Here is a 25,739-nt window from a genome sequence, read left to right on the forward strand (position 1 = left end):
GATAAACGTTTATCTCTATAATGCGGTTTATAATCAATCTATGCTAATTCACTCAACCACATGCATGGGTTACAGTTTCTTCTTATTGCACGGATCTATACTTAGTGCACAAAGAAAGCTTAGATCTACTACCGTATATGCAGGAGATAACCGGGACGGGTATTTCGGTATGGGTGTAACGAGCACAAAGAGCTTTTCGGAATAGCATATGAATCTACAGTATAAGATTATATGACACGTCTTGACAATGTCGTGAACTAGCTAAGATCCCCTTCAGTAATCTATATCCTTTCCACAAGACTATTCATTAATCTCATCAACTGAATAGACGATACATCGTTAAAGATCATGACAACTAAAACAGCAACGGAACATTTGCCTAAGATAGGTAAAGTAGGCTCATTAATGCTGATTGGAGCTGGAACGACTGTTCTGACAAGCAAGTGAGTGTGGATTTGTTGTGACAGTTCGTAAATACTCGTGCGAAAGCTCACTTCTAGTTATTATGGGATAATGTATAGAACGGTAAAATCAAAGATGGAAGAATTAGCTTATAATCCACCTTATTCACTACTAAAATTCTTATTACCTTTTATATTATTCCCATTATTGTTATATACAAGATTATCAATTCCAATAAGATTCGCTTATAATTGCTTCTTAAAACCATTCTTGGTTGTATCAACAAAAAATGGAAATAATAATGAGGGTAATGCTCATAAGAATAAGTTGGATACATTTTATTCAGGTCAAGCGGATTTATATGATAATACTAGAAATCAATTATTAAAAGGTAGAGAAAATATGTTACAATTATTAGCTGCACATTTAAAGGCACAACCTGAACCTTTAATTAGAAAATATTCTTCACCTTCTAAAAACTTACCATACAATTCGTTAATTCCAAATAACAATGGAAATAATGGTGATGAAACAAGACAAAAGAAAATTTGGGTTGATCTGGGAGGTGGTACAGGTTGGAACATCGAAAAAATGTAAGTAGATTGGTCAACTGTATCAAATGGCAACAAGAACAAAATCCCTATTCTTGTATGTTAACCGAAAAGATGAAATAGCTAAACATTCTACTTTTCTGGTTACTCGTAGGGACGAATATTTACCTTTGACATATTTCGATGCAATTTACTTGATTGATTTATGTGAACCTTTACTTGAAATTGCAAGAGAAAGAATTAAAGCAAAAGGATGGAAAAACGTTCATGTTTTATGTCAAGATGCCAGTAATTTCGTTTTACCTGAATGGGAAAGTGGTGAATTAGATCCTAGAGGTAGTTTAAGAGCTATCACAATGAGTTATTCTCTTTCAATGGTAAGTGCGACTTTTCTCCTGTCATGTTGTACGTGCAATAATTATAGTGTAGATATGAGCTGACAAAAAAGTATCTGAGCAGATCCCTCCATTTTATCAACTTCTGGATAGATGTGATCAAGTTCTTGATCCGCAAAGAGGTTTAATGGGTGTTGTCGATTTTTATACTTCCAGAGATGGAGGTAATAGAGAGCGAGTAAGTTAGTCAGGTCAAATTTGACCATATTGAATCTAGATTCAAAGGCTGATGTAATGTTATACCTTATTGTTCAGGCGATAGGTACAGCTAGTAAAAGAGTATCTTGGTTTGCTAAATGGTTTTGGGAATGTTGGTTCTCATTTGATGGTGTTAATCTCCATACTTCAAGAAGAGGTAAGATGAATTTGAGATAGTTAAACTCCTACGATAGTTATGCTTAGTCTTCTTGTTGACAGATTATCTCGAATATAAAATGGGTACTATCAAAACTTATAACGCTCGAAACAATTTCCTTAATTCTTGGTTTATTCAGATTCCTTAGTGAGTCTTCATACAAACTTTGCAGTATCTAAGATCCCCTTTTTCGCTCGATAATCTATAAGCATGGCTCGAATGACCCGCTGAATGAAATCGGTATCGTAGCTATGTCTTCCTGGGATGTTCAAGACAAAGAGACGCTTCGTCAACTTTACGATCATTCAAACAAGAAGCAGGAAATCAGAAAGGTTTAAATAACGCTGGGTTATTGACTCCAATTTCACCTTTCGGTACACCACCTTTAACTTCTCCCGATACTTTCAATGTACCAAACTTGGATTTAGGTCCAAGTGCTTATGGCAAACCAGAATTACAAAGTGGTAAACAGGATGAAATCATTTTACAGCAAACTTTGGTCGATGCTGGTGCACCTTTGAGTCCATTCCATTATCACTTGAAGAATGTAAGTCTTCGTTAAAGCAGCAAGGGTGGTTCAGACTCGGTCAAAAGGGAAATTAAATCAGCTAATAGTTGTCTGTATGTACGTTCTGAATAGGCATGGAGAGTACCATACTTAGAGGAGAAAGTTCACGAACAGTTCAGGACTCATATTTACGGTTGGGTGAGTGGAAAGTGGCGGTTTTGAAAATATCACTAAAAAGCATAGTAGAAAAGCTGATGATGACAATTACATTGGATAGACCTGGGAAGATCCAGCCGTTGATGTTAAAAAGCTCAATATCAATGAAAATGATCATATTTTGGCTATTACAAGTGCAGGTGATAATGTCTTACATTATGCTTTAGCTGCTAGTCCAGCTAGAATTCATGCTGTCGGTAAGTGAAATCAGCATAGTGGCTAAATATCGAAAGCACAGTCATAACGCTGAAACTTTACCTCGGTAGATATGAATCCATGTCAAGGTCATATCCTGGAGCTTAAGCTCGCTGCTATTCAGGCTTTGGAATATAATGATTTCTGGTTACTTTTCGGTGAAGGTAGACATCCAGAATTTAAGAAATTGTTGACTACCAAATTATCACCTTATCTTTCTTCGTGAGTTAGCTTCCTGGAATTATCGAATATTGCCATTACGAAATTGAAGGAGATTTCAATAGAGAATAATAGTATTTTGTCACTGAGACTGACTTTTACTTTGATCTTGATTTTGATAAATATTTTCTGGATAGTCACGCATACGCATATTGGTTATCAAATCACTGGCAATTTTCGAGAAATTTCTATTTCCGTGGATATTCAGGATGGGCATTAAGATTAGCACAAATTGCTTTTTTCTTATCTGGAGTTTCAAATGATGTTAAAAAGTTATGTAAAGCTACTAATGTTCAAGAACAAGATAAAATTTGGAAAAAAAGAATTAGACCTGTGTTTTTGGGTAAATGGATGGTTAAATTGTTTTTGGGTAATCCGTGAGTTTAATCAATAACCAATCCCAATATATATAGTGCCCTTTCACTTCACTTTGATCGTTATATAAGCGTTAGATTATACTGATTCAAAACCAACTTTCCACTTGATATGATATATAAGGATGTTCAATTGGCACGCTTTAGGTGTACCTCAAAATCAAATGAATTGTTTCTTACAAGATGGTACAGTTGAAGATTATATTAAAGCTACTTTAGATCCTATACCAAAATTAACTACTTTAAAAGTAAGTTGGAATGAAAGTCATGCAAAAATAACAAGAATGTAAATAAGCTCATTCGTTTTTTTTGTTCCTTTGATAGGATGATAATTACTTTTTCCTTCTTTGTTTGAATGGTCGATATACAAGATCATCTTGTCCTTCTTTTCTTAAACCAGAAGGATTTAGAGCTCTCAAGAATAGTAAATCTACCAATTCCCTCAAATCACATACCGATACTATCTTGAAGTAAGCTTTATATGACATCTGTGTGTAATTTGATGATTATGGGCTGAACGATCTTCCCAAACAGTGTTTTGCGTGGTTTACCTGATGGTAGTTTGACTAAAATCATCGTTATGGATTCAATGGATTGTGAGTATACTCTATTTAGAAACATGAATAACTCATATGTATATATATAAAGATATATATTTGGAAACAACCATCAGAACATAAATTATTATTGCTGATACTGATTGTCTGTCTAATAATTAGGGTTTGATCCAATTGATCCAAATGTACAATTACCTACATCATCGTCAAATGCAGAAGATCAATTTGATTCTAATTCTCCTGAAAAATCTTTAGAATATCTAAGATCTGAATTAGATTATGAAATAATTGAAATGTTACGTGTATTAAAGAAAAATGGTTTGGTAATTTGGAGATCTGCTTCAAAGAAACCATGGTATATTCAAAGATTTCAATTAGCTGGATTTAATGTAAATCCAATTGATATTAGAGAAAATGGTAAAGCTATTGATAGAGTTAACATGTATGCTTCTTGTGAGTTTTTTTTTTCTTTCTGCCTTTTCTGTCATTTATATTCAGTATACTGTATATACTGTATCAGTAGAAATTGATAGAAAGCTAATTAAATTCCGTCGTATTTCCTCTAATTCGGTTATTAGTCTGGAAAGCGGAAAAAATAGTGTAAATTAACCAGTTAGATGAATGGTGTAAGCAAATTCAAGGGGTACAATAGAAAAAAGGGGAGAGAGGAAAGCTTCATATCCTTCTGATAGCATGTTCTCGTGTTATGATAGCGAAATCAAGAAGGGATGAAAAGCATTTATGAGAACTAAATATACGGTTTGCCAAATATCTGGAATACCGATAGACTTTCGTAAAGCCGACATTTCGATTGATGTTCTCGATATGCATAAATCTATTACGATAGAGAGAGCCTTCCCATTAAGCTGGAGTACAATTAATGAAGGAGTTATCATGAGATAGCTAAAAAATATGATAAATAGTATAACAGCGGCATACAAAATACAACATTATAATTAATAAGATAACAAGTGAGAAGTAACCAAAATATTCGAGACACAAGGAGTAATAAACGCCAAGGGAAACAATGTATATAAACAAATTAAGTCAGTGAATCTAAGTAAGAAAGCAAATTGAAGACTACTCTATCGTCTTCGTGATTATAATTAGGATTGTTCAGAGGTTCTCCCCAATGTTGATGATTGATGAAGTGAGTTTTATTTCCTCGATGAATAATAAAAACCGAATATGATAGCAAGTACCATCACTAATAACGGGACTAAATATGGAGGTCGTCTTTCTTCATCTTCATTAAGTGGAAGTTTATTATAGCTGTTTAGATTGAAACGATCTTTATCTTCTGATATAGCTGGAGGTGTAGGAGCTGAACCGAAATCATCTAGAATATCGGTTTTATCATTACTGATTTTCTGAGGAATACCATTCGACTTTACAGAGGGATCATTATTTTCGTTATGATTTTTATGATTTATACCGTTAGATCCAATTTGGTTATGACTATCATTCGTTTTTCTCCTCATTATACACCAATATGAACAAGGATTTAACCATTTAACGAAAAACCACAATTCACCTTTGATTTGACTATAAAAATAGTATAGAGTTTTGATAATACCACCTACAATTTGTATTGAAGTGTTGATTATGTTATCTCTTAAAACGAACAGACTAACTGCTAAACCATTATTTTTTGATGAATCTTGTCTATATAATTGATCTAATTGTGATTTTTTACTTTTGGTCAACTCTAACTTTTCTCTAGTCCATTTTCTAACATTCTCTTTACGCTTGATCAATCCATCAATTTTATTTAAATATAATTCTAGTTCTTCGTTAGTTTTCAATTTTTCTTTAAACATATCTTGTATTTTTTCTCTTGCATACGATAAGACTAATTCAGTTTGTTTGACTGGATCAACTCTATCCATTCCACTTGGATCCAGATACGTCCTTCTAGGTTGATGCCTCGTATTACCTGTATGATGTATTGGTACTAAAGAAGCATTCAATGATCCCTTGCGACGAGGCATGTTGTTGTTGTTCCCACCATTGGCGATACTTTGTGATCTGGCTTTACGTGTACTGAAAGAGTTGGTCCGTTGTCGACGCGGCAAGTCAGATCCGCTATTATGACTATCTGTAAAGGATCTCATGGGAGGTAAAGTGTCTCGGTGTTCATCTTCATCTAAAGGCTTGATACGGCTTGTATTGCCGTAAGTAGCACGTAAAGGCTGAGCTGAAGACCAATCAACGTCTATGTCGCAAGCGATAGAAGTGCCATCGGCGAGGAAGTCGATTTGATATAAGTATTGGCGAATGGCATCGTCCACAATGCTAATATTGTCCGTCACGTTCTGCAACTTCTGACGAGCAGTATCAAGGTGCCTGTGTTCGAAATGTATCAGCTGGTCTACTTTGCTTTTTGCCCGCATTCTTGTATAGCGCGGCTTCTGAAACTTGGGGATAGAAGATAACTCACTGTACCCGTTCAGCATAAATCTCATTCTCCAATTTTCTTATCCTTTCTCTAGCTTCAATTTCAAGTTGAGTTTTTCTACTTGCTTCAGCTTGTCTTTCTCTGAAAGCAGATTCCCTCATCAAAGCAGCTTCTAATGCTAAAAGTTCTTTCTCTCTCTCGTTTTGCTTTAGTGTTACAAGATCTACTGTCGAATTAGCTATTGACCTTCTTGAATGATCTATGTCAAAGGATGATGATAAGACTTTTTGACCTTTTAAGAATAATTTACGTAAATGAAACTCTTTATCTTTTGTTGATAATAGTTCTTCGTCTGTGAATGATTCTGCTCCTCCAGCTGTAGGTCCGTATCTTCGGAATATACCATTTTCTTTATTACGTGGAGCTGAAGAGTTGATCGTTGTTCTGCTTGGTCTATTGGACATAGGGGTAAAAGGTTGGTTCTGGTGCTGTACACTACTAGCATAAGGTGATGGAGCTGAATCGGATCGAGCAGTATTTTGAACAGGACTTTGATGATGTTCGATATGATGTGTTTCCCCTTCATTCTTGGAGGGACCAGATAAATTACGCTGCTTTTTGGCTACATGCGATAATTTCTCGAAAGGCTGCTTCAGAGCATGTGTAAGGGATGTTTGGCCAACGGCACTGAGACTCTGGTGCGTTCGGTGAGTGAGCTGAAACATAGATTGTTAGCGTCTCTATCAATCATCAGTTACCAAAGATAACATAACTCACACGATTTTTCTGCGGAACGCTGGATTTCCCTCCGGTTTCGATACTTGTTGACCTTGATAAGGGTACATCCCCATCCCCCAGCATACCTTCGACATTCATCAACGAGACATTACTAGCGGTCTTGACTCCCGTTTTATGCACATGCGACTTTTTGCTACTGCCCGCAAGTGAGCTTTGATCGTCTTTTCTATTTTCCGCTGCTGCCAAGTAGTCTCTTGATGTGTCAGCTTGAGGAGAAGGTGAGAATCCACGTTCGTCTTCAGTCATAACATCGACGTCTGGCAAACTTCTTCTAGGCGGTATGAAGTAATTGACGTGACCTTTTGCGACTTTGTAAGCCATGATATCGTCTACTGAAAATCCCCAACCTCTCTCATAACGATTTCGATTGTCTTTATGCCTCTGATTGGGTGAGTTGTCTTTGAATTTTCCTAAAGAGCCCAATGATACAGATCGACTACTCTCAATCGACTTTCGAGCACCTAATTTGTTAGACGATCCTACGCTCATAGGACTACTATGGATATTGCCTCCTAGGTGATTATGGTGATTATAAGGTGAAGTTGAGTTTGTCACACCAGATTTATCACTTTGATGAGAATGATGATCACGACTTTGATTATGGTGTTCCCACCGTTCTCGAGCTTCGTTCTGTTCCTCTGTTTTCAGTCTCCATCTAATAATGGCTAATGGATTGAGTTTGGGCGGATCTTCGATACCCTCGAAGACGTGCGAATAGAATGCACGCAATTTAGCTCCAGCCGTATAAGCTCGACGTTCTGCACTTGGATGGGCGGCGACTTGAGTTAATGCGCGGAATCGGCGTTCTACAAATATGACAACATGTCAGCCTCAAATCGGTTAATTGTAGCAAAATAAACATACCTTGAGCAAGTTCCTCATCCCTTCTTTCCTGCTCTAGACGTCTTCTTTCGATATCCTTTTCGTACTTTTCCTTCTCGCGGATCCTATCTTCCTCTTTCTGCTTATCAGTCCTATGATCTTTTTGAAGTAAGTGGTGATCGTGTTTATGCGGGTTTGATTCAACTGCTGGTTTCTTTTTGCCAATAAGAAAAATATTGCTGAGACGACTTTTCTTTTCTTTTTCCTTACCTTCTTTACTCGATTTGTCGGACTGAGTAAGTACCCTTGAAGGTGCGGAAGCAGTATCTATTTCCGTTATAGCTGGTAAACCATCACTAACATCGTCTAATTCGCGCTCCGGACTACCTTGATCAACTTGCGGAACAGGCAAATGATGTGTAAAAGGTACATGTCCTCCACCTTGATTTTCCGATAACATCCCGGCTTTTGAACTAGCTCTTCTTCTATGTATCGCAGATAGTTCAGGGGAAGCATGACTTTCCATACTGTGTCTTTGTCGTGGTGAAGAACCCCAGGTGGAATGTAAAGGCGGAGCAACGCTACTCGCAACTGACATTGTCCTCCCTCTTCCATGATTGTCAGATGTTGTCAGTGCTGGTGGTGCAGATACGAGATAAGGAGAATGATGTTTCGGCTGTTCGTGTCCTGGAGAAGGGGGTCGTGTGTTTGGTGGAGAGAAGAAAACCGAATTTGACCAGTCATTCACATTCGCCGGTCGACTGGCAGGTACATGAGGTGAATTCATAAGTCGTAAAGCTGAAGAAATGTCGGAATCGCTTAAAAGATTGCGCAGTTGTTCTAAAGAACAGATACAGCAATTAGTAGGTCACATCGATGAGTGGTTAGGACTTACCTGGATTCAAAGCCATATCCTGCATGCCACCAATACCTAAACCCAGACTGGATGCTAAGTCACCCGACTTGTTTGGTATTTCTTTCGCTTTACCCTTTTGTTCCAACTGTTCATGTCCTTCTGAGCTAGTGCTTCTTTCCTTTAACATAACTAAACTCCTTCCCCTCGAAAGCTGACTACTTTTGTTATTGGGCATTGGGATAGTCGATTCGATCAACGGAGATGATTTAGCAGTTGGCGTTCTACTTGATCTAGGTGAAGAACCATTTTGATAGCCAAAGTACGAATCTGATCTTGATTGGGGCAGTTGAGGTGTTATTTTTGGTGGCGAAGAAGTTCCATTTGAGCGATAAGATACCATTCTGGATGAAGGTTGTGGTAAAGGTTCTTTAGAAGATCTCCTTTTTGGTCTTTTATGTTCTTCTCTCCGTCGTTTAGCATCTCTGCTTGCACCACTAGCATCTGAACTTTGTCTTTCTCTGCCTGTTGGACCTAATAAGCTCTTGGCTCTTGGTCTACTGGGACCAGCTACAGCATTCTCCGACATTGACATAGTACCAGGTGTGTTGGTTCCTGTACCTGTATCCTTGGTAGATTGGTCGGTAGAGGACTCTTCACTACCGCTACTACTAGTTTCGAATCCTCCTGTAACTCTAGAAGGTCGTTTACCTTGGTTTATCACAGATCCTGATCGGTTCCTAGTATTCTGAGGTAAAGTTTCCGACCATACTCTTCTGTCTTGCGAAGAATGTGTTTTAGGAAAACCAGGTCGATTTGATGACGATGGTTCATTCGAAATGGACTGATTCATCATAGAGCTGGATGATGGATGTGTGCTTAGCAAAGGAGCTGATTTAGGTGGAGACGGTATTGTCGATGTATGTAGATTAGAAGGGTGAACCGGTTGGTATGTGTTAATTGTAGGGGAGTTGACCAATCCATTTGGTAGAGAAGCTTTGATAGGATGATTGGATGATTGTCGTGATGGTGAAGAAGGTTTGTTTGATGTAGATGTTAATTGAGATTGATCTTCAAGATCAAAATGTACACTCGAATTTTTCGATGACACAGAATCCGAATGAGGTCTTCGATGAATTGATGTTGGAGTGGTCGATCGACTAATTCCATTTACTATACTATTCGTTGTCGAATCGCTGTTCAAAGAGAATAAAGGAGGTGGAGGTGGAGCTCTTGTCGACGAAGATGCCATGGCGGGCGGTCTCGTCTCCGCTGCCGATGCTGTGGTATCAGATTCCTGATTTGCAGGCATTGAGACATCTTCCAGAGACGTGATGGAGGCGGTTATTTTGATAAAGCGTGAAGAGGGATAGGCACTGATGGTCACAGATAAGGTAGAACAAGATACACAAGATGAATCGTTGCACAAGTGACAGGTCTCAAGAAGTATATTACAAGCAAGATAGTAGTGTTATGGAAGTCTAGACACACTGAAAATGCATATTATGATTTATCTTTGATAATCAGATAATTGTGTGCCAGAACAATAATTGAATATTCAACAATAACGCTCAACGTGCTGTGATGCAAGGTGAAACGAGGCCACGTGGCGATATCTGTATCCGTTGACAATGATAATGTTCCATACGTCACACACCCTGCCCCTGATGAACATATATCACACCGTGCGCTTGGAGGGTGTGTGTGTGTGTGTGTGTGTTGTGTGTTTTTGTCAAACCCTTTTATTCTGTTCCTTGTCTTCCCTACCCTACCTTACCATTTCCCATTTCCCTTCTTTGTGCTTTCCTAATCCCTTATCAGAAGATGAACAGAACGTACAAGAGGTGCTTTCTAAACCTGATTACAAATCTTATATATATATATATATAACACTAGCTACAAGATAATGACAAGGGGTCTCCACATGTGTAATGTGTATTCAACATTCGACCCCATAAATCGTAATCCCATAAAGGGTTTTGATTTATTATTATTTGTAAATGTAATATGATCCCCCGTGACTTGATTCGTTATACCGGCCCGTATGTCCTAAAGAACCCACCAGAGCAGAGGAATTACACTTGAATCCCGAAGTGCTAACTGTAGTCCTAGAGAATATAATACGCCGAGCGCTCCTTCCGATACAACGGTTGTATGCACTCTATCATGTCATTTCATGTAACTGAAAAGTGGAACACACTCCTGAATAACCTTTCTTACCACATATCTTGCTGTCATCTGAACCTTTTCTTTGCTAGACTCACCAAAAGATCAAATCATATCAGATCATACATCTTGTCCATCACTCGGTATTTCAACGACTCTTTTGATTATTATACATATCGTACTGTGCATTAACTAGAAGCACAGTCGCTCACCGTCAACACCGACACAGAACCGGATTCCGCCGCGTCTCATTCACCCGGGTCTGATCTACGAGTGACACATACAGAAGGATCGATATACACAAGACTACCTTTGTCATACGTACAAAGTCTTTGCATTAGACAAGAAACGATCTAGTAATAAGATCATCAAAGATTGGCTGGTTCAAAACAGATCCTCTTCACAACATCGACTCCAGCGACTACTCTTCCGTCTTGCATGAATATTAGATTAGTAAGCGGATCACACGATGTCAAGATTGTTAAGAGGATTCGGTACACCTAAACAGGGTAGTAACAATAATAATAAGGATAATAATACAACACCTAATGGATCACGTCCTTCACCTTCACATAACGCATCTACATATGGAGAACCACCTGAAACGCCAGAGTTGACTGTAAACACAACGAATAATTATGGTGGTGGTAATTATAATAAACCAATACCGAAGAATAATGTCAATGGTTTGAATAATAAAGATGCAATTACTGAAAAAGAATTATTATTTGGTTTAGAAAATTTTGGTAATACATGTTATTGCAATTCAGTTATTCAAGCATTATATTCATGTGAAGTGTTTAAAAAATTTGTTGAATCTTATCCAGATTCAAAACCACCTTTAATGGCATTATCACCAGCACCTGGTCAAGGTGATAAACCAATGTCACCTACATTAAATGGTGGTGCTTTATTATCTCCACAATTATCAAAAGGAGGAGGAGGAGGAAATCCATTCGAATCCCCTTCTCACAATAATAATAATTCATCAAATTCATCCATGTCACCAAATTCAAATAACAATAATAAGGATAATAACACCAAAAGATCATGGACAAGTTTAGGTAGAAGACCTACAAATTCAGGTAATTCACATGGCGCAAGTAGCGCAAATTTACCTACATTAAGTACAATTCAGCAACAAGTTCAACAACAAAGTCAACAAGATCAACCCAGCTCACCTGTTTTAGATGAGAGATATTTAAATTGGAAAGCGCCTGAACCAAATCCAAATCAATCACCACCAACTGTATTTCAAACTATCCAGACATTGTTTTACCATCTTACAAATGCACCACCACATCAACCTTTACCTAAAAAGGAAAACAAAGAAGCTAATGGAGGTGAAGCTCAAACTGCGTCTCTGTTACCCGGTTCACCAACTTCACCTGAAAATGCTCAACAACAAACACCTGCGGCTAAAACAGATCAACCTCAAGGTCCACCTTTGTTAGCTTCTTTACCTCCACCATCAGCTGCAAGAGGCGGTGGTCCATGGCAAGCAGGTAAACTAGGTAGAGGTGTAGTGACACCAGAAGATTTATTAAGAACAGTTAAAAGAGAAAATGAAATGTTTAGAGGTATTCAACAACAAGATGCACATGAATTTTTAGGTTGGTTATTGAATCAAATTGCAGAAGAAATAGAAATAGTAGATAAGAATTTAAAGGCTCATGGTAAAGAAGCAAATGAAGGTGTAAAAGGACCAGGAAAGACGTTCATTCAGAGTTTGTTCGAAGGTACTTTGACCAATGAAACTAGATGTTTGAGTTGTGAAACGGTGAGTTACACTCATAATTATACTGCCGAGATATATCAACTGACTGATTGACCTGCTAGACATCGTCCCGAGACGAGTTATTCTTGGATCTGTCAATCGATATTGAGCAACATACCTCAGTCACTCACTGTCTTAGACAATTCTCTGCCAGTGAGATGCTATGTCAGAAGAACAAATTCTATTGCGATTCATGTTGCGGTTTACAAGAAGCGGAAAAGAGGTGAGTGAATAAGCCGCGTCGTTCTATTTCCATTCGTTGAGGTGTATGAGGAAAGGAGTGTTTGCCCATTGAAGCGTTTGACTGACCCGCATTTTCGTTTTGGCAGAATGAAAATTAAAAAACTCCCAAATATACTGGCCTTGCATTTAAAGCGATTCAAGTACCAAGAGACATCAGGTCGATATGCCAAATTGTTCTATAGAGTACCTTTCCCAACTCAACTCAGACTACCTAATACTTCCGATGAAATGGAAAATCCGGATAGGTTATACGAATTGTTTTCGGTTGTTGTGCATATCGGAAAGTAAGTGGTTGAATCGAGCGTCGCCTTTTGAAAGTATATCGACCATTGCGCTGATCATTATCAATCTTGTAGTGGCCCACATCATGGTCATTATGTTACTTTGGTTCGATCAAAAGGAAGATGGATCATGTGTGATGATGAAAATGTTGAACCTATAGAAGATGATGATCTATTTAGATATTTCGGTGATTATCCTTCAGGAGCAGGATACGTTTTATTCTATCAAGCTGTTGATATGGATTTAGCAAGTTTAGGATTAAAAGTGACCTCACCTGAACCAGAGGCCGAAACTCCAGCTCAAATATCAGCTATAGCAGATCAAATACAGACCCAACCACAACCAACAAAACCTGAATTGAAAGAATTGAAAGAACATCAATTGATTGATTTTACAGAAGAACATTCAACTCCAATTAAATCTCAAGCTCCACCTCCTACACCTCCTTCCTTTATACAACCAAACTCGTTCTCAGCGCGACAACAAGAGACATCACCAGTGATAGATGAATCTCCAGCTAAAAAGAAACCACCTCCTCCACCACCATCTAGAAAATCATCAAACTCCTTGTCACAAGTAAATACACCTACAGCATCAAGAAGGAATTCTAATCCATTCACAGATGGTGTCTCTTCTCCATCACCAGTTCAAACTCAACCTGATAGACAAATGGGATTCGATACAACCACCGCTTCCTCTTCTGTACCTTCACCTTCAGTTACTCCAACGGCTACACGAAGAAGTTCAGGTATACAACCACCTATACCACCTCCATCTAGAAGTTTAAGTAAATCGTATTCAAACGGTAATGTTCTAGCACCAACAACATCTACACCGGCATCAGGTTCAACTACGTTTGGTGGATTAGGTGTAAATGTGCCCAACACCTCACATGGTAGTAATGCTGAAGGTGTACAAGGTATACCAAATGGTAGTGGATCAAGTATACCAAACGGTCAACCTCAAGTACAAGGACCAGTTCCAGCGATTTCATCTCCAAGCCATACTACTGCTGTTACTAATAATACTCCATCGATACCGAATAACACTACTACAAGTTCAGTATCATCCTCTTCTGATCAACAACAGCAACAACAGCAGCAAAGGAGATATTCAACTTTATCACCACCTAGTGCAACACAATCATCAATGTCATCTTCTGTTTCTTCAAGTAATTTGAATGGAGGTAGTATATTAGGTAGAAAATCATCTACTACAGGAAGAGATAGAACTGTATCTGGATCTTCACAAAATTCTTCAGCTGCTGGAGGAGGAGGAGGATATTCAGGTGGTGGTAGTTTAGGTAGAAAATTAAGTGGAATGTCAGGGAAATTAGGTAGATCAGGTTCAATGGCTTTTGGTAAATTAGGTATTGGTAAAAAAGATAAATCTGATAAAATTGGTGAATAAGTGGGCAGCTTAAAAGAGAGGGATTGGCAGTGAGACACGAAAAAAAAAACAATGTTCGTTGTATTAAAAAGTATATATAACAATACACCTAATTTTATCTATATCTATATCAATTTATACGTAATATATCTATGAATTACATTTTACTACTTGATACACCTGCAATCATTTCGTTCGACCACGAAAGCAAGATTTGAGCTTGTTTTATGATTCATCATATATATATTTCAGTTGACTGGGAAGATCCATTTTGGAGCCCCGCTAAATCTGCCTTTCAGTTGTTCGTCACGAAGAGAATCGATAATCTTAAAAATCAACTATCTACAGAAACCATCAAGCTACCAACTTACAATTAACTCAGTCTTATTTAGATTCTATCGATGTGAGATATCCACTGTAAAACACCTAAATGGCAATCTTAACCAAATTGAAAAGAAGAAGAACAACATTAGATATAGGTACGAGTTTTGAAAAACACGTTTCAGATTATCTTAATAATGAATTATATATGAATTTAAGAAGAATCGGTGGCGCGAATGATGGTGGAATTGATTTAAAAGGTTGGTGGTGGTTACCTAAACCTAAATACAAGTTTGGACCTCAATCGCAATCTCAAATTCAAATTCAAAGCCAAAACCGTTCAAGCGATATTGAAAATTTGAAAAGAATAAGAGTAATCGTACAATGTAAAGCTGAAAAGAAAAGTTTGGGTCCAAGAGCTATAAGAGAATTAGAAGGTGTTATGAATAACTTAAATTATCGTTAGTTACCGACCTTTCAAATATTCACAATATCCATATAAATATACATCTCTCGTGTACAGAGGGACCTGATTTACCAATATCAAAAACTGACTTTATTAGTTTAAATATCGATTCTTCATTTCAATAGGTAATAATCGGTTATTAACATCGTCTACAGAATCACTTTCCTTTGAATTATCTCAAGATAAAAACTTACTACAAGAAGAAGAAGAACGATTAAATATAAAAGATAGTATAGGTATATTATGTTCACAATCTGGATTTACAAAACAAACAATGTTATATTCAACTTCATCTAATATACCTTTAATGTTAATTCATTTACCTGGTGGTAAACTTGAAATCGACGATAATGATGATCTAGATGTAAATATGCCAAACAGTGATAACACCGATAATGATAAAAATATCCCTGGGATTGATCAAAAAAAGAGAAAAGAGGTTCAGGTCGAAAGTTTATGGTGGAATAAATCATTATCAGAAGGTATATTAGGAAATTCAATTGAATTAAGAAAAACAATCAAGTCTAATGGAATCAGTGTTGGATTATGGATGAATGGTCAAAAAGTTGGTAAATGTGGACCAAAGGTGTAGCAGGTGAACTTTATGATGAGGAATTTGTATACTTACTGTAAATATCAGTTGTACAAAATAGATACCCTGCATTTAGATATATATTACAACAATCTACTCCATACAAAAATATGAAAACTATGAAATATTATGGCTACTGAAATGAGAATGCAGCATTATTATCATCTTGCTATCATACATTTCACCTTTCTACTCAACAGAAACCAAGCCACCATAATAAGCAGTTATAGCTTTCAATTTATCTCCAACCCATTCTTCTTCAATTTCTACCCATTCTTTCGTTCTACTTGTACCATCTTGACCAGTATCTTGAGGTTTTAAAGTATTTGCTAAATTTGATAATTCTTTTAAATCTGTATTTTTAGGTAAATAATATGATATATTCGGTGTCAATTCCAAAGTTAATTCAAATAATTCTTTACCTGATATAGGTAATATTGAAGATAATGGGAATGTTGAAGATTCGGTATTGAGGTAATCTATTCCGCCTATATGTTGAAATTTACGATTGTCAATTGACATATAAAACAATATCAGAATATGCTCAAAATTGAGACAAGACTTACCCCATGGAGGAGATAGAAAAACTACATCAACAATTTCTTCTCTACCTTTATTACTTTTTATAAACGATTGAGTAAAATTAATAAAATCTCCATGAATAAATTCTATACGATCGGCTACACCATGATGTAAAGCATTATGTCTAGCTAATTTCAGTCGTGTTAGATCATTATCTATCGCTATGACTATGACAAAGCAAACATTAACAATTAGTTGGTCAGTTGAATATAACTTTTTTCTCCAATCAAGACCACTGATCATTATTCATAAAACCATAACAAATTTGTTCTCACTTACCCCTCTCACAGGTCTTCGCAAATTCAATTGTATTTCCACCTACACCACAAAAAGCATCTATAATTAAATCACACGAACATCGTTCTGCTATATGTTTAGCTATCGGTTGTGGTGTTATTGAGAACCATCCAGTTTCATCTAAAAGTAAAGGTAATTCATCATATAATGGGAAATACAATTTACGTTGGGCGTAATCTACCAAAATAATGTTTCATATCAGCTACTAATGCAGATAATCCGCATAGTAAGGGTCTTTAAGTCAGTCGCACAAATGGTAGCTTACATTTTATTAGATCTTTAGGTACATTACGATAATTACTATATCTCTTGACTAAACCTGTACAGTCCCATGGATGTTCAATATATGGATTTAAAGGAATTTCGTTGTGGTTATTATTCTGTTTACCTTTTTTCCTCTTTTTCTGCAAATGGTTTTGATTTATTGTGATATAAGTTGAAGGATCAATATTAGGCGTTGCATTTTCTTCTCTTTTCCGTTTGACCACCATACTCCTACTTATTGACGGTATGGATTCAGATGAATAACTCGGTTGAGTGTTTATCGTTATTGAACTGATCCCACTTGGACCGGCCACTTGATTTGCGATTTCTTCCTCCTCATCCTCTTCATCATCGGAATCAGGTTGAGTATTCAAAAGCCCATTAGTTGATATGTTGAGTATATTCTCAGCTTTTATCTGCACATCATCCAAATCATTTGCAGGATTGCCAAAGGTTTGTGATCGAAGAGTTTGTTTCAAGTCGACTGGAAGTGAGGCAAACAGTGATCGAGAAGGACCTGCACGTCTAGGCATACTGTTTGAAAGGTCTCTTGGTTGTGATTGATAGCTTTATACAAGAGCTCGTAAGTGAGGGCAACTAAAGAAGGGTTGGTAGGAAACTGTTAATAACCAAATAAAAGGAGGAATTTCAGAAATATTAGATGCAGTAAACTAGCTACTTATCTTTTATATTTCCGTCGGAAACGATGTTGTGGTAATGGCTTTAAATGGATTACCCATATAACGTCACTGTACCTGAACTTCAATATTTCAATATTTCGAAGATTTCAGATTTCATTCTTTCCTTTCGATAAAAACAAGTACTTGAACCGTATCTATCGATTCTGTCTCTTCTCAATCTTCAATAACAAATACGTATAACAAGGTAGCGCACCTCACATTCACCATGGCTACACTACTTAAAACTTCAACAGAAATTCAAAAAGGTAAAAATAAGAAATCTGCAAAAGATAATGCTATTGCTGGACCAAGTGAAACATCAACTTATAAACCAAGAAAAGATAAAACTTTAATGTTATGTTCAAGAGGTGTTACACAACGTATGAGACATTTGATGAGAGATTTAGAAGTTTTATTACCTCATACCAAGAAAGGTTAGTAGTTGTTGTTGTTGTCATTCGAAGGGATCAGAACCCTTTATGATAAATGGGATGTACCAATTGACTGACATAAATGATAATTTACCTTTTTCATTATAATTAGATTCAAAATTAGATACGAAATCATCATTACATTTAATCAATGAATTAGCAGATTTACATTCATGTTCAAATACATTATATTTTGAAGCTAGAAGACATGAAGATTTATATTTATGGATATCAAGATCACCTAATGGACCTTCAATAAAAACTCATGTACAAAATATACATACAATGGATGAATTAAAAATGACTGGAAATTGTTTAAGAGGTTCAAGAGGTATAGTTACTTTTGATGGTAATTGGGAAAAAGATGAATCAACAAAATTGATGAAAGAGATTTTTACTCATGTAAGTTGAAAATTGTATATAACTATATGTTTACCCATTACCCGCAATACCGTGTGGTGAAAATGTCATGTAAAGTCGAAAACTGACTTATCGCATATCATACTCTATATCAACGTTATATATATAGACTTTCAGTGTACCTAAAACATCAAGAAGATTAAAACCTTTTGTTGATCATATTTTATTATTCTCTTTACTTGATAATAAAATTTGGTTCAGAAACTATCAAGTGAGTAATAGACATACATACATTTAACGCAAAATTGCGATTAGTGAAATACTGATTCCTACGTTTGACGATTCAATAGATAATTGAAAAAGATCCATTAACACCTACAGGACCACCCGTACCTTCATTAGTAGAAATTGGACCTAGATTCGTCTTAACTCCAATAAAAATATTTGAAGGTTCATTTGGTGGACCAACATTATATTCAAATTCTGAATTCATTTCTCCATCTTCAACAAGAGCAAGTTTAAAGAAAGAACAAGGTGATAAATATAGAATTAGAAAACAAACTCAAGATCAAAGAGAACAAAGACAAAAGAGAACAAGAGATGATTTACCTGAAGATCAATTGGCTAGAAAGAAAGTTTTCGCTTAGGGAGGATTTCAGTATTTGGTCGTGGGAGCTACTTTATAGGGTGTTGATTGAGGGTTTCTTCGCTTTTTATTTTATCATTGTACATGCATTCGGTATATAACAACGAAAAGAACAATTTACGTTAAGAGACAGTATAAACTGTCAATGGCTCAGACTGATTATAATCTGCATATCAAATCAAAATCGTGACATATCGTGTAAGACGTCAGAGGAGATATCTAAAAGAGACGCTAACAAAGGTTGATGGACAACATGGTATATACGACAAGGGAAAAAAATACTAAAAAGACGGATGATATCAGAAACAACGGGGGTTTAGGTGAATGATTATACTTGTTTCTATCTAATGTTACTATTGGAGTCTCTTGTCTACTAAATTACCGTTTTGAACTTCGCATTTACTGCTTTAACAATTTTCTAATTGAATCTTCACAAATCTGTTTACCTTCTTGTGATTCACATACGAAATGATTTGAATTTTTAATTTTAATCCAATCTAATAAACCTTCTTCTGAGGTAATTTCCTCTGCTAGAATTCTTTGACCTTGTTTCCAATTTTCATTATTATTCATTCTATCTTCTGAACTTAGGATTATAGTTGGTTTTGTGGATGGAAATTTATATGAAGATTCTAATAATTCTCTAAAAGATTTTGATGATTTTGATTGTGATCCAATTAATTCTTGTAATCTTGATTTTCTTAAATTTTCATTTAATCTACTTGTTGAAGGTAATGGATAACTTGATGCTATAATTCTTGATAAAGATGTTGATTTTCTTAATAATATTGAAGTAAATCTATTTAATGATATAGGTGTTATTATAGATTGAAATAATCTTGTAGTTATATATGAAATATATCTTGTTGTTGATATATCATTAAAATATGTTGAAGCTGTTTGAGCATCTAAATGTAAGAATGAATGTATGTGCTCTGGATGTTTAGAAGCAAATATTCTCATTATGAGTCTGTAAAAGCAACAGGTGTCAGTATCCGATTTAGACATCATCGGAAATCCTTGGATAATCAACTTACCCTCCATATCCTTCACCAACCATAAGCAACCCCCTTTTCTTGCTTTCTTCGATCACACCAGAGTTATCTAAAGCTTGCCAGAGTGAATCTGATATACCTCCCATATCTGCATTGGTGAGTATGTCTGAGAAACCGTAACCTGGTCTATCCCATGTACATACTCTACCGACTTTACCTTGTTCTTGTAGGTCGAATAACCATCTTCCAGGATTTTCAGCGTTTTCATTCGCTGGCGGTATAGGTGTAGGTAATAAGGCTAATGACCCGGGTACACCTGATGACGAAGTGTAAACTATTGTTGGTAACGATGGGGATGAAGATGTGTTTGATAATGGAGTACAAGCAAGATGAATCTCTATTGGCCATTGAGATGAAGTGGGTTGTGTTTTGACTAATTTCGAATACGATGCAGGTAATGGCAACGAACCATCATACGCGGATATGGATAAATCAATGAGCAGTAGCTGAAATTGGTCGTCAGCGTAGAGACTCAATAAGGGATATGATCCCAAGTGTTTAATTTAGGTAAGGGAATGAAGGGGAATTTTATATACTCACAGTGACCAAAATCATACCTGCCAAACCAGCAATTAAACCAATAACACCACCGAAGAAACCCAATAATCTAGACCAAAAGCCTTTACCTTGAACACCAACTAAAGCTCTTGCAGTAGCTTCTTCATTTGCTCTTTCTCTACCTGCAGCATCAGTTAACATTCTTGTAATTCTTAATGATTCCTTTTTTTTAGCTCTTCTAACTAAACCATTTGATAATAAAGTGAATATCAATGTTGAAACAGTTAAAACTAAAGGTATAATGATCAAAGGGGTGTGAGATCGTTTAAGAGAAGGTGTTAATAAAGTTAAAAACAATATTGGTATATGTAAAATTAAAGTAATTAAAGTCGTTAAAAAGAATAAATAAGATGGATGTGAAAAGAATAATACACCACCTAAACCTATCCAAGCTCCAATTAAAGAAATCCAGAATTCAGTGAATCCACTTCCTCTATAAGGTAAGATTTTAACACTAAAATCAAATACTGTGTTCAATAGTAATATTAAAGATAAGGCGAAAGCGGCAAATGTGAGTAAGGTGAGAATGAAGAATGTAGCTTGAAGTGGGAAAGTCGTTAAGATTCGCTATATTCCATGGACGGATATATACTGATTATCAGCTTCTTCCTACAATTTTTTGTGCAATCTGCCCCACCTTCGTTAGACTCACTCTTTGACCAACTTTACTAACTCTAGGAGCTTGTTCAGAGGGACCAGGACGACCTGAAACAGCTCCATAGTTCCTTACACTTCCAGCTACGCTTCTACCACTAACGCTTCTTGCACTTATTGAAGTTTTTCTTGCATGTGGATGAACTGGTGTATGTGGGTGCGGATGTGAATGAGCATGATTATGTGAATTGGTGGTAGGTGGAAGTAAAGTGGTAGTTTCTTCTGTTGCGCTAGCTCGCGTTGGTGAGGATGATACGGAAGAACGAGATGAAGTTGGGTGTGACATCTTGCCTTGACAGGTTCTTAATGAGTACTACTACGATTAAAGAGGTGTATTGTATCAGAGCAATCTAATCTCTTGATCAGATATTAATAGAATGAGTTATCTCTATAGCGCACTCCTTCCTCCAAGATAAGGGGAGGAGGGTCAAACAGGCGGTGTAGGCCGGAAGTTTGATCGAAGACAAGGCGACCAATGTGATACCTTTGAGGGGAGTGTTTGATGATAGCGTTGAGACAGAAGAGACGATTCTGACCTAAGGTTGAGATATTCAGTCGCTGTTATCTAATGATTCCCAATAATTCACAAATATAAACGCCTTAATAAACAATAGTAGTATACTGTAGCTTGGATGTTATATTTTTCATCTATCTTATATCACGACACCAAAAATACGTCACTTGAACGGATCCTGTTTATCCTATACCCGTCTGTGCCTGATTTTAGTAGTTGTCGATCATCATGCATCATCATCACTGAGTACCACCATTGACATGAGAGTGGCACTTGCAATAACTGATAGATTCCAGAGCACACTTTCTATAATTCTATATTATATACATACATGCGCACTGCTAGGTAAGATAATCATTTCTATTTCGCTCTGTAAGACTTCCTTCGCAGCTGCTCATCAATCTTGGACTATAAGTTACTTCTGCGCCAACTACATACTCTGATATTGTACGCTACAATATCTTATCAAGCAGAACTTCTTCTATCCAATCTACGATTAATACCACCCAACAAAGTTTTGATGATTAAACCTGCACTCATATCTTCACCATTATAAAGTACAGTATCAACAATATCTCTTATACCATGAACTGAAGATAAACCATCATCTAATTCTTGTAAAGCTTCTCTTGCCTCCGAATCATTTCCAATTTGTAAAAATTGTACACCGACTTGTGATAATGGATATTCACCTCTATCTAATCTTTTTGCACATGCAATTAAAACCGATTCGGGATCATCCGTAGGAGCTGTTTCGAGTAGAGTAATTCGATCAAGTGTTGATTCAGAGTTGGAGGACGATTGACGTTTACGTTGAATTACAGGATAAGCGAAAACTGAATCCGTTAGCTCTGTAAGCGTTGTGCAGATTTTAAGATTGCCAAGTGCCGAAAAAAAGACTCACCTCCATCTGTTACCACTATGAGATTCATTGGTTTGACTGATGCATCCGACAGAGTGCCGCTTGTTGGTGAGGCAGTTTGTGATCTTTCTAATTTAGACATATATTCCCTCAAGATACTTTCCAGCCTCATTCCAGTCGGCGTGGCACCCTTAGGTTCAAGACCTCTGAACAAGTCCTCTACTTCAGGTGCGGCCTGAAAGTGTACAAGGAATGAGCGAATATCGTCAATGATTCTGCTGCAAATCATTACTCACTTTCAATTCCTTGCCTACTCTTTTGCTATTCAAGAAATAGATATCTACCCCATTTTCATCATATCTAGCAGCTATCTCAGCTACCTCCATCAATGCTTGTCTTGCTTCTGACCATCGTTCACCAGCCATAGAAGTACTGTCATCCACTGTTGGTATCATTGTCAGCTTGGCACCCTTGCAATGGGGAACAAAATTCAACTCACCTAAGAAAACAGTATCAAAGTCTCTCAGCATGTCTAATGCGTCCTCTTTTCCTGGAGGCGGTACAAAGGTAGATTTCCTTCTGGCGGGTAACGGTGGTGGAATTCCTTGTTGTATGATTTGGTGCAAGTTATTGTGTGAATCTGCTATGGGTGATGATAGGCTAGTTTGGGCAATCGGGCTGGAAACAGGTTGTGGTTGTGGGAAAGCGATTCTTGGACTTGATGATTGTTCCCGTACTAATTCATTCTTGGGTGTTGCAGGTAAAGGTCTCGATGTGGGTGAGGTAGGTGTTACGATTCTGAGATGAGAAGGAGGAGGTCCTGTTGGAGGTGTATATATTTGTTGACTCGGCTCAGATGGCATAGAAGCGCTAGGCGGTGTATAGTGTGTATGACCTGATCCATGTCTTACAGCGGCGGGAGGTGTTTGTTGATGTGTATAGGTTTCGGTTGCATCATTGTTGAGAGGTGGCGAGTAGAAAGTATGACTGGATCCAGCTTCTGCATTTGACGGATAAGCTTGTTCATTATGTACATTTGGGGAAGGACCGCTAGGCGGTGCAAATTGCATATGGGTTGAATTCGGAGTGCTGAAGCTAGGTGTTCTGAAATGTTCGCTTGTTGGTGTTGTCAATGCAGCCTCTTCCATCGCTTGTAGTTGCTCCTTTTCATTCGACGATAGGAAAGGATTTTTGCTCTGTATGTGTAGGCCAGTCTTTTGAGGTGTAAGAGGTGTTTGACCCGTAAATGTGGGCGGTTGCTCATCTAGAATATCATGCACTTGTCCGCCACTTGGATTAGTGGTATTGGATGTCGAAGCGGACAACGATGAGGTTGAGGGATTACCACCGTATGAGCCTGGAATCATCATGTCCTCCATTCCACTGACTAAATCTCTTATTTCAAAGTCGTTTGAATCACCTTCCACAGGTCTGTTTTCAGAAATGGGGGAGATATGATGGCGACTAGAACCAGCTGTGTCATGCGTTACAGATGATGACCCTTCTCCCCTGCTTTCAATCTCAGCTAAGCTTAACCTCATAGCCTCCTGTAATTCATCTTGTTCTGCCTGATACGCTAAACTTGCTCTTTTCGCTTCTTCAAGCTGTGATTCTTCCCAAACTCTAGCTAATTCAGGATCACTGGGTATCCTCTGTGGTCCTTCGTCAGCTAACGACCGAGCTGGTTCCTGCTGGTGACTTGATTGTGATGAAGCGGCTGCTGCGGGAGAAGATATTTGACTCGTATTGGCGTTTGATGTTGTTGCCGATGTAGGTGTATCGGCTGTTTGAGAAGCCAGAGTTCCCCTGAGTTCCGCTTCAGCAGCTAACGACTCTTGTAGTATTCTGGTTGATGATGGATCTGGATCTTGACTTGCATAAGGTGGTGGAGGAGGTTCTTCATCATTATTCTGAACTGGTCTAGTAGTAGTTGCTCCTACTGTCGTATGTGTTCGAGTGATAGGTGAAGCTGTGGTTCTAGTTGGTGTAGATGATGAAGCGGTTTGAGCTCGACGAAGAGGATTGGTAGTTGCAGAAGTAGATGCTAGAGGAAGTACACGAGAAGGGTTTAAACCATATTCCGTCCTTATAGCTCGGAAAGCGTAAGCATAGTGAGGAAACTGTATGGTTTCAGTTATGTCAGCTCTATAAGCATCCAGTTTTTGTTGACAAGCTTACTTCTCGCTCCAAGACTTCTAATTTCAAACTCAATTCAATCTTATTTTTACCCCTTTGTGCTTTAAAATGCGCATAATTTCTGATGACAGCTTTGACATACCTTTGAGAGGGGTTATAAAGTCAGCATCGAGTTTCACTCCTAGAGCGATTTCCTGAGTATAAAACAAACTCACTCTGGATCCGATGTATATTGTCTGTTCGCCAGTGCCCAGTATACATTCGAGGAAGTGAGCATAGGACCGAGGTTATACATCTAAGAAAGTGATATTGCAATTAGCGTTCCCTATGGTAGACATCCATGAGCTCACATCTGGCTTACCTGCCTGTTCTGCCTCATATATTGCGCACTTGCATTACTCATTGTACGGGAGGATTATCTTATCTATAATTTTGCTTCTATGAGTATACGCTGCGGATGTCTGATTTAACCATAAAGATCTGTTGCCAAGATGATTCCTGTTTACTTTCTGTTCCCGTCTATGCTTATATATTATTGAGTTGATAAGATATTGAGAGGATGGCTGTGTAATCTCTTGTTATCTTGTTATTGTCTTTTGATGGTTAAAAGATGGGAAAGATTGAGTATATGACGAATTAGGCACTTATAAACGTATGCACAGCTCTGTATGATTATATCAGAACAACCGGCCGAACCAACGGAGATTAGATACTCATATACACGATTACAGGATAACCCTAATAGAAAACTCTTGGCACGTTTAATCGATGAATTTGGCATTACAAAATATCGTAATCAAATTGTTTTTGGTATTTAAGGG

General features: G+C 37.3%; 8 protein-coding genes across 8 annotated transcripts; 4 read left to right on the forward strand and 4 right to left on the reverse strand.

Moving 5' to 3' along the window:
* Positions 1 to 348: 348 nt before the first annotated feature.
* On the forward strand, positions 349 to 4,376 carry L201_007702 (uncharacterized protein; the record flags this gene model as incomplete). Its single annotated transcript, XM_066223408.1, has 16 exons — positions 349 to 443; positions 522 to 995; positions 1,108 to 1,330; positions 1,413 to 1,526; positions 1,604 to 1,703; positions 1,766 to 1,850; positions 1,953 to 2,250; positions 2,344 to 2,409; positions 2,489 to 2,624; positions 2,694 to 2,844; positions 2,979 to 3,218; positions 3,340 to 3,463; positions 3,540 to 3,685; positions 3,750 to 3,811; positions 3,935 to 4,225; positions 4,351 to 4,376. 16 exons carry the CDS (start codon positions 349 to 351, stop codon positions 4,374 to 4,376), a joined length of 2,631 nt encoding a protein of 876 aa, XP_066079505.1.
* Positions 4,377 to 4,929: 553 nt separating this feature from the next.
* Positions 4,930 to 9,955, reverse strand: L201_007703 (uncharacterized protein; the record flags this gene model as incomplete). The annotated part of the gene is made up of 5 exons (XM_066223409.1): positions 4,930 to 6,118; positions 6,213 to 6,886; positions 6,948 to 7,774; positions 7,833 to 8,630; positions 8,686 to 9,955. The coding sequence occupies 5 exons, from the start codon at positions 9,953 to 9,955 to the stop codon at positions 4,930 to 4,932; spliced, it is 4,758 nt and encodes a 1,585-aa protein (XP_066079506.1).
* A 1,323-nt stretch (positions 9,956 to 11,278) lies between these two features.
* L201_007704 (uncharacterized protein) lies at positions 11,279 to 14,521 on the forward strand (the record flags this gene model as incomplete). Its single annotated transcript, XM_066223410.1, has 4 exons — positions 11,279 to 12,589; positions 12,649 to 12,809; positions 12,916 to 13,113; positions 13,186 to 14,521. The coding sequence occupies 4 exons, from the start codon at positions 11,279 to 11,281 to the stop codon at positions 14,519 to 14,521; spliced, it is 3,006 nt and encodes a 1,001-aa protein (XP_066079507.1).
* A 409-nt stretch (positions 14,522 to 14,930) lies between these two features.
* L201_007705 (uncharacterized protein) lies at positions 14,931 to 15,879 on the forward strand (the record flags this gene model as incomplete). Its single annotated transcript, XM_066223411.1, has 2 exons — positions 14,931 to 15,282; positions 15,413 to 15,879. The coding sequence occupies 2 exons, from the start codon at positions 14,931 to 14,933 to the stop codon at positions 15,877 to 15,879; spliced, it is 819 nt and encodes a 272-aa protein (XP_066079508.1).
* A 189-nt stretch (positions 15,880 to 16,068) lies between these two features.
* Positions 16,069 to 17,555, reverse strand: L201_007706 (uncharacterized protein; the record flags this gene model as incomplete). Its single annotated transcript, XM_066223412.1, has 4 exons — positions 16,069 to 16,367; positions 16,446 to 16,628; positions 16,741 to 16,935; positions 17,024 to 17,555. The coding sequence occupies 4 exons, from the start codon at positions 17,553 to 17,555 to the stop codon at positions 16,069 to 16,071; spliced, it is 1,209 nt and encodes a 402-aa protein (XP_066079509.1).
* A 373-nt stretch (positions 17,556 to 17,928) lies between these two features.
* On the forward strand, positions 17,929 to 19,140 carry L201_007707 (uncharacterized protein; the record flags this gene model as incomplete). Its single annotated transcript, XM_066223413.1, has 4 exons — positions 17,929 to 18,136; positions 18,246 to 18,535; positions 18,663 to 18,764; positions 18,844 to 19,140. The coding sequence occupies 4 exons, from the start codon at positions 17,929 to 17,931 to the stop codon at positions 19,138 to 19,140; spliced, it is 897 nt and encodes a 298-aa protein (XP_066079510.1).
* A 398-nt stretch (positions 19,141 to 19,538) lies between these two features.
* L201_007708 (uncharacterized protein) lies at positions 19,539 to 21,692 on the reverse strand (the record flags this gene model as incomplete). The annotated part of the gene is made up of 4 exons (XM_066223414.1): positions 19,539 to 20,109; positions 20,177 to 20,640; positions 20,735 to 21,319; positions 21,405 to 21,692. The coding sequence occupies 4 exons, from the start codon at positions 21,690 to 21,692 to the stop codon at positions 19,539 to 19,541; spliced, it is 1,908 nt and encodes a 635-aa protein (XP_066079511.1).
* A 693-nt stretch (positions 21,693 to 22,385) lies between these two features.
* L201_007709 (uncharacterized protein) lies at positions 22,386 to 25,321 on the reverse strand (the record flags this gene model as incomplete). Its single annotated transcript, XM_066223415.1, has 7 exons — positions 22,386 to 22,669; positions 22,825 to 23,017; positions 23,079 to 23,224; positions 23,282 to 24,902; positions 24,961 to 25,060; positions 25,134 to 25,213; positions 25,280 to 25,321. 7 exons carry the CDS (start codon positions 25,319 to 25,321, stop codon positions 22,386 to 22,388), a joined length of 2,466 nt encoding a protein of 821 aa, XP_066079512.1.
* Between the last annotated feature and the right edge of the window lie 418 nt (positions 25,322 to 25,739).

Source organism: Kwoniella dendrophila, chromosome 11 (assembly GCF_036810415.1).
Source record: "Kwoniella dendrophila CBS 6074 chromosome 11, complete sequence".
Classification (NCBI taxonomy): Eukaryota; Fungi; Basidiomycota; class Tremellomycetes; order Tremellales; family Cryptococcaceae; genus Kwoniella; species Kwoniella dendrophila.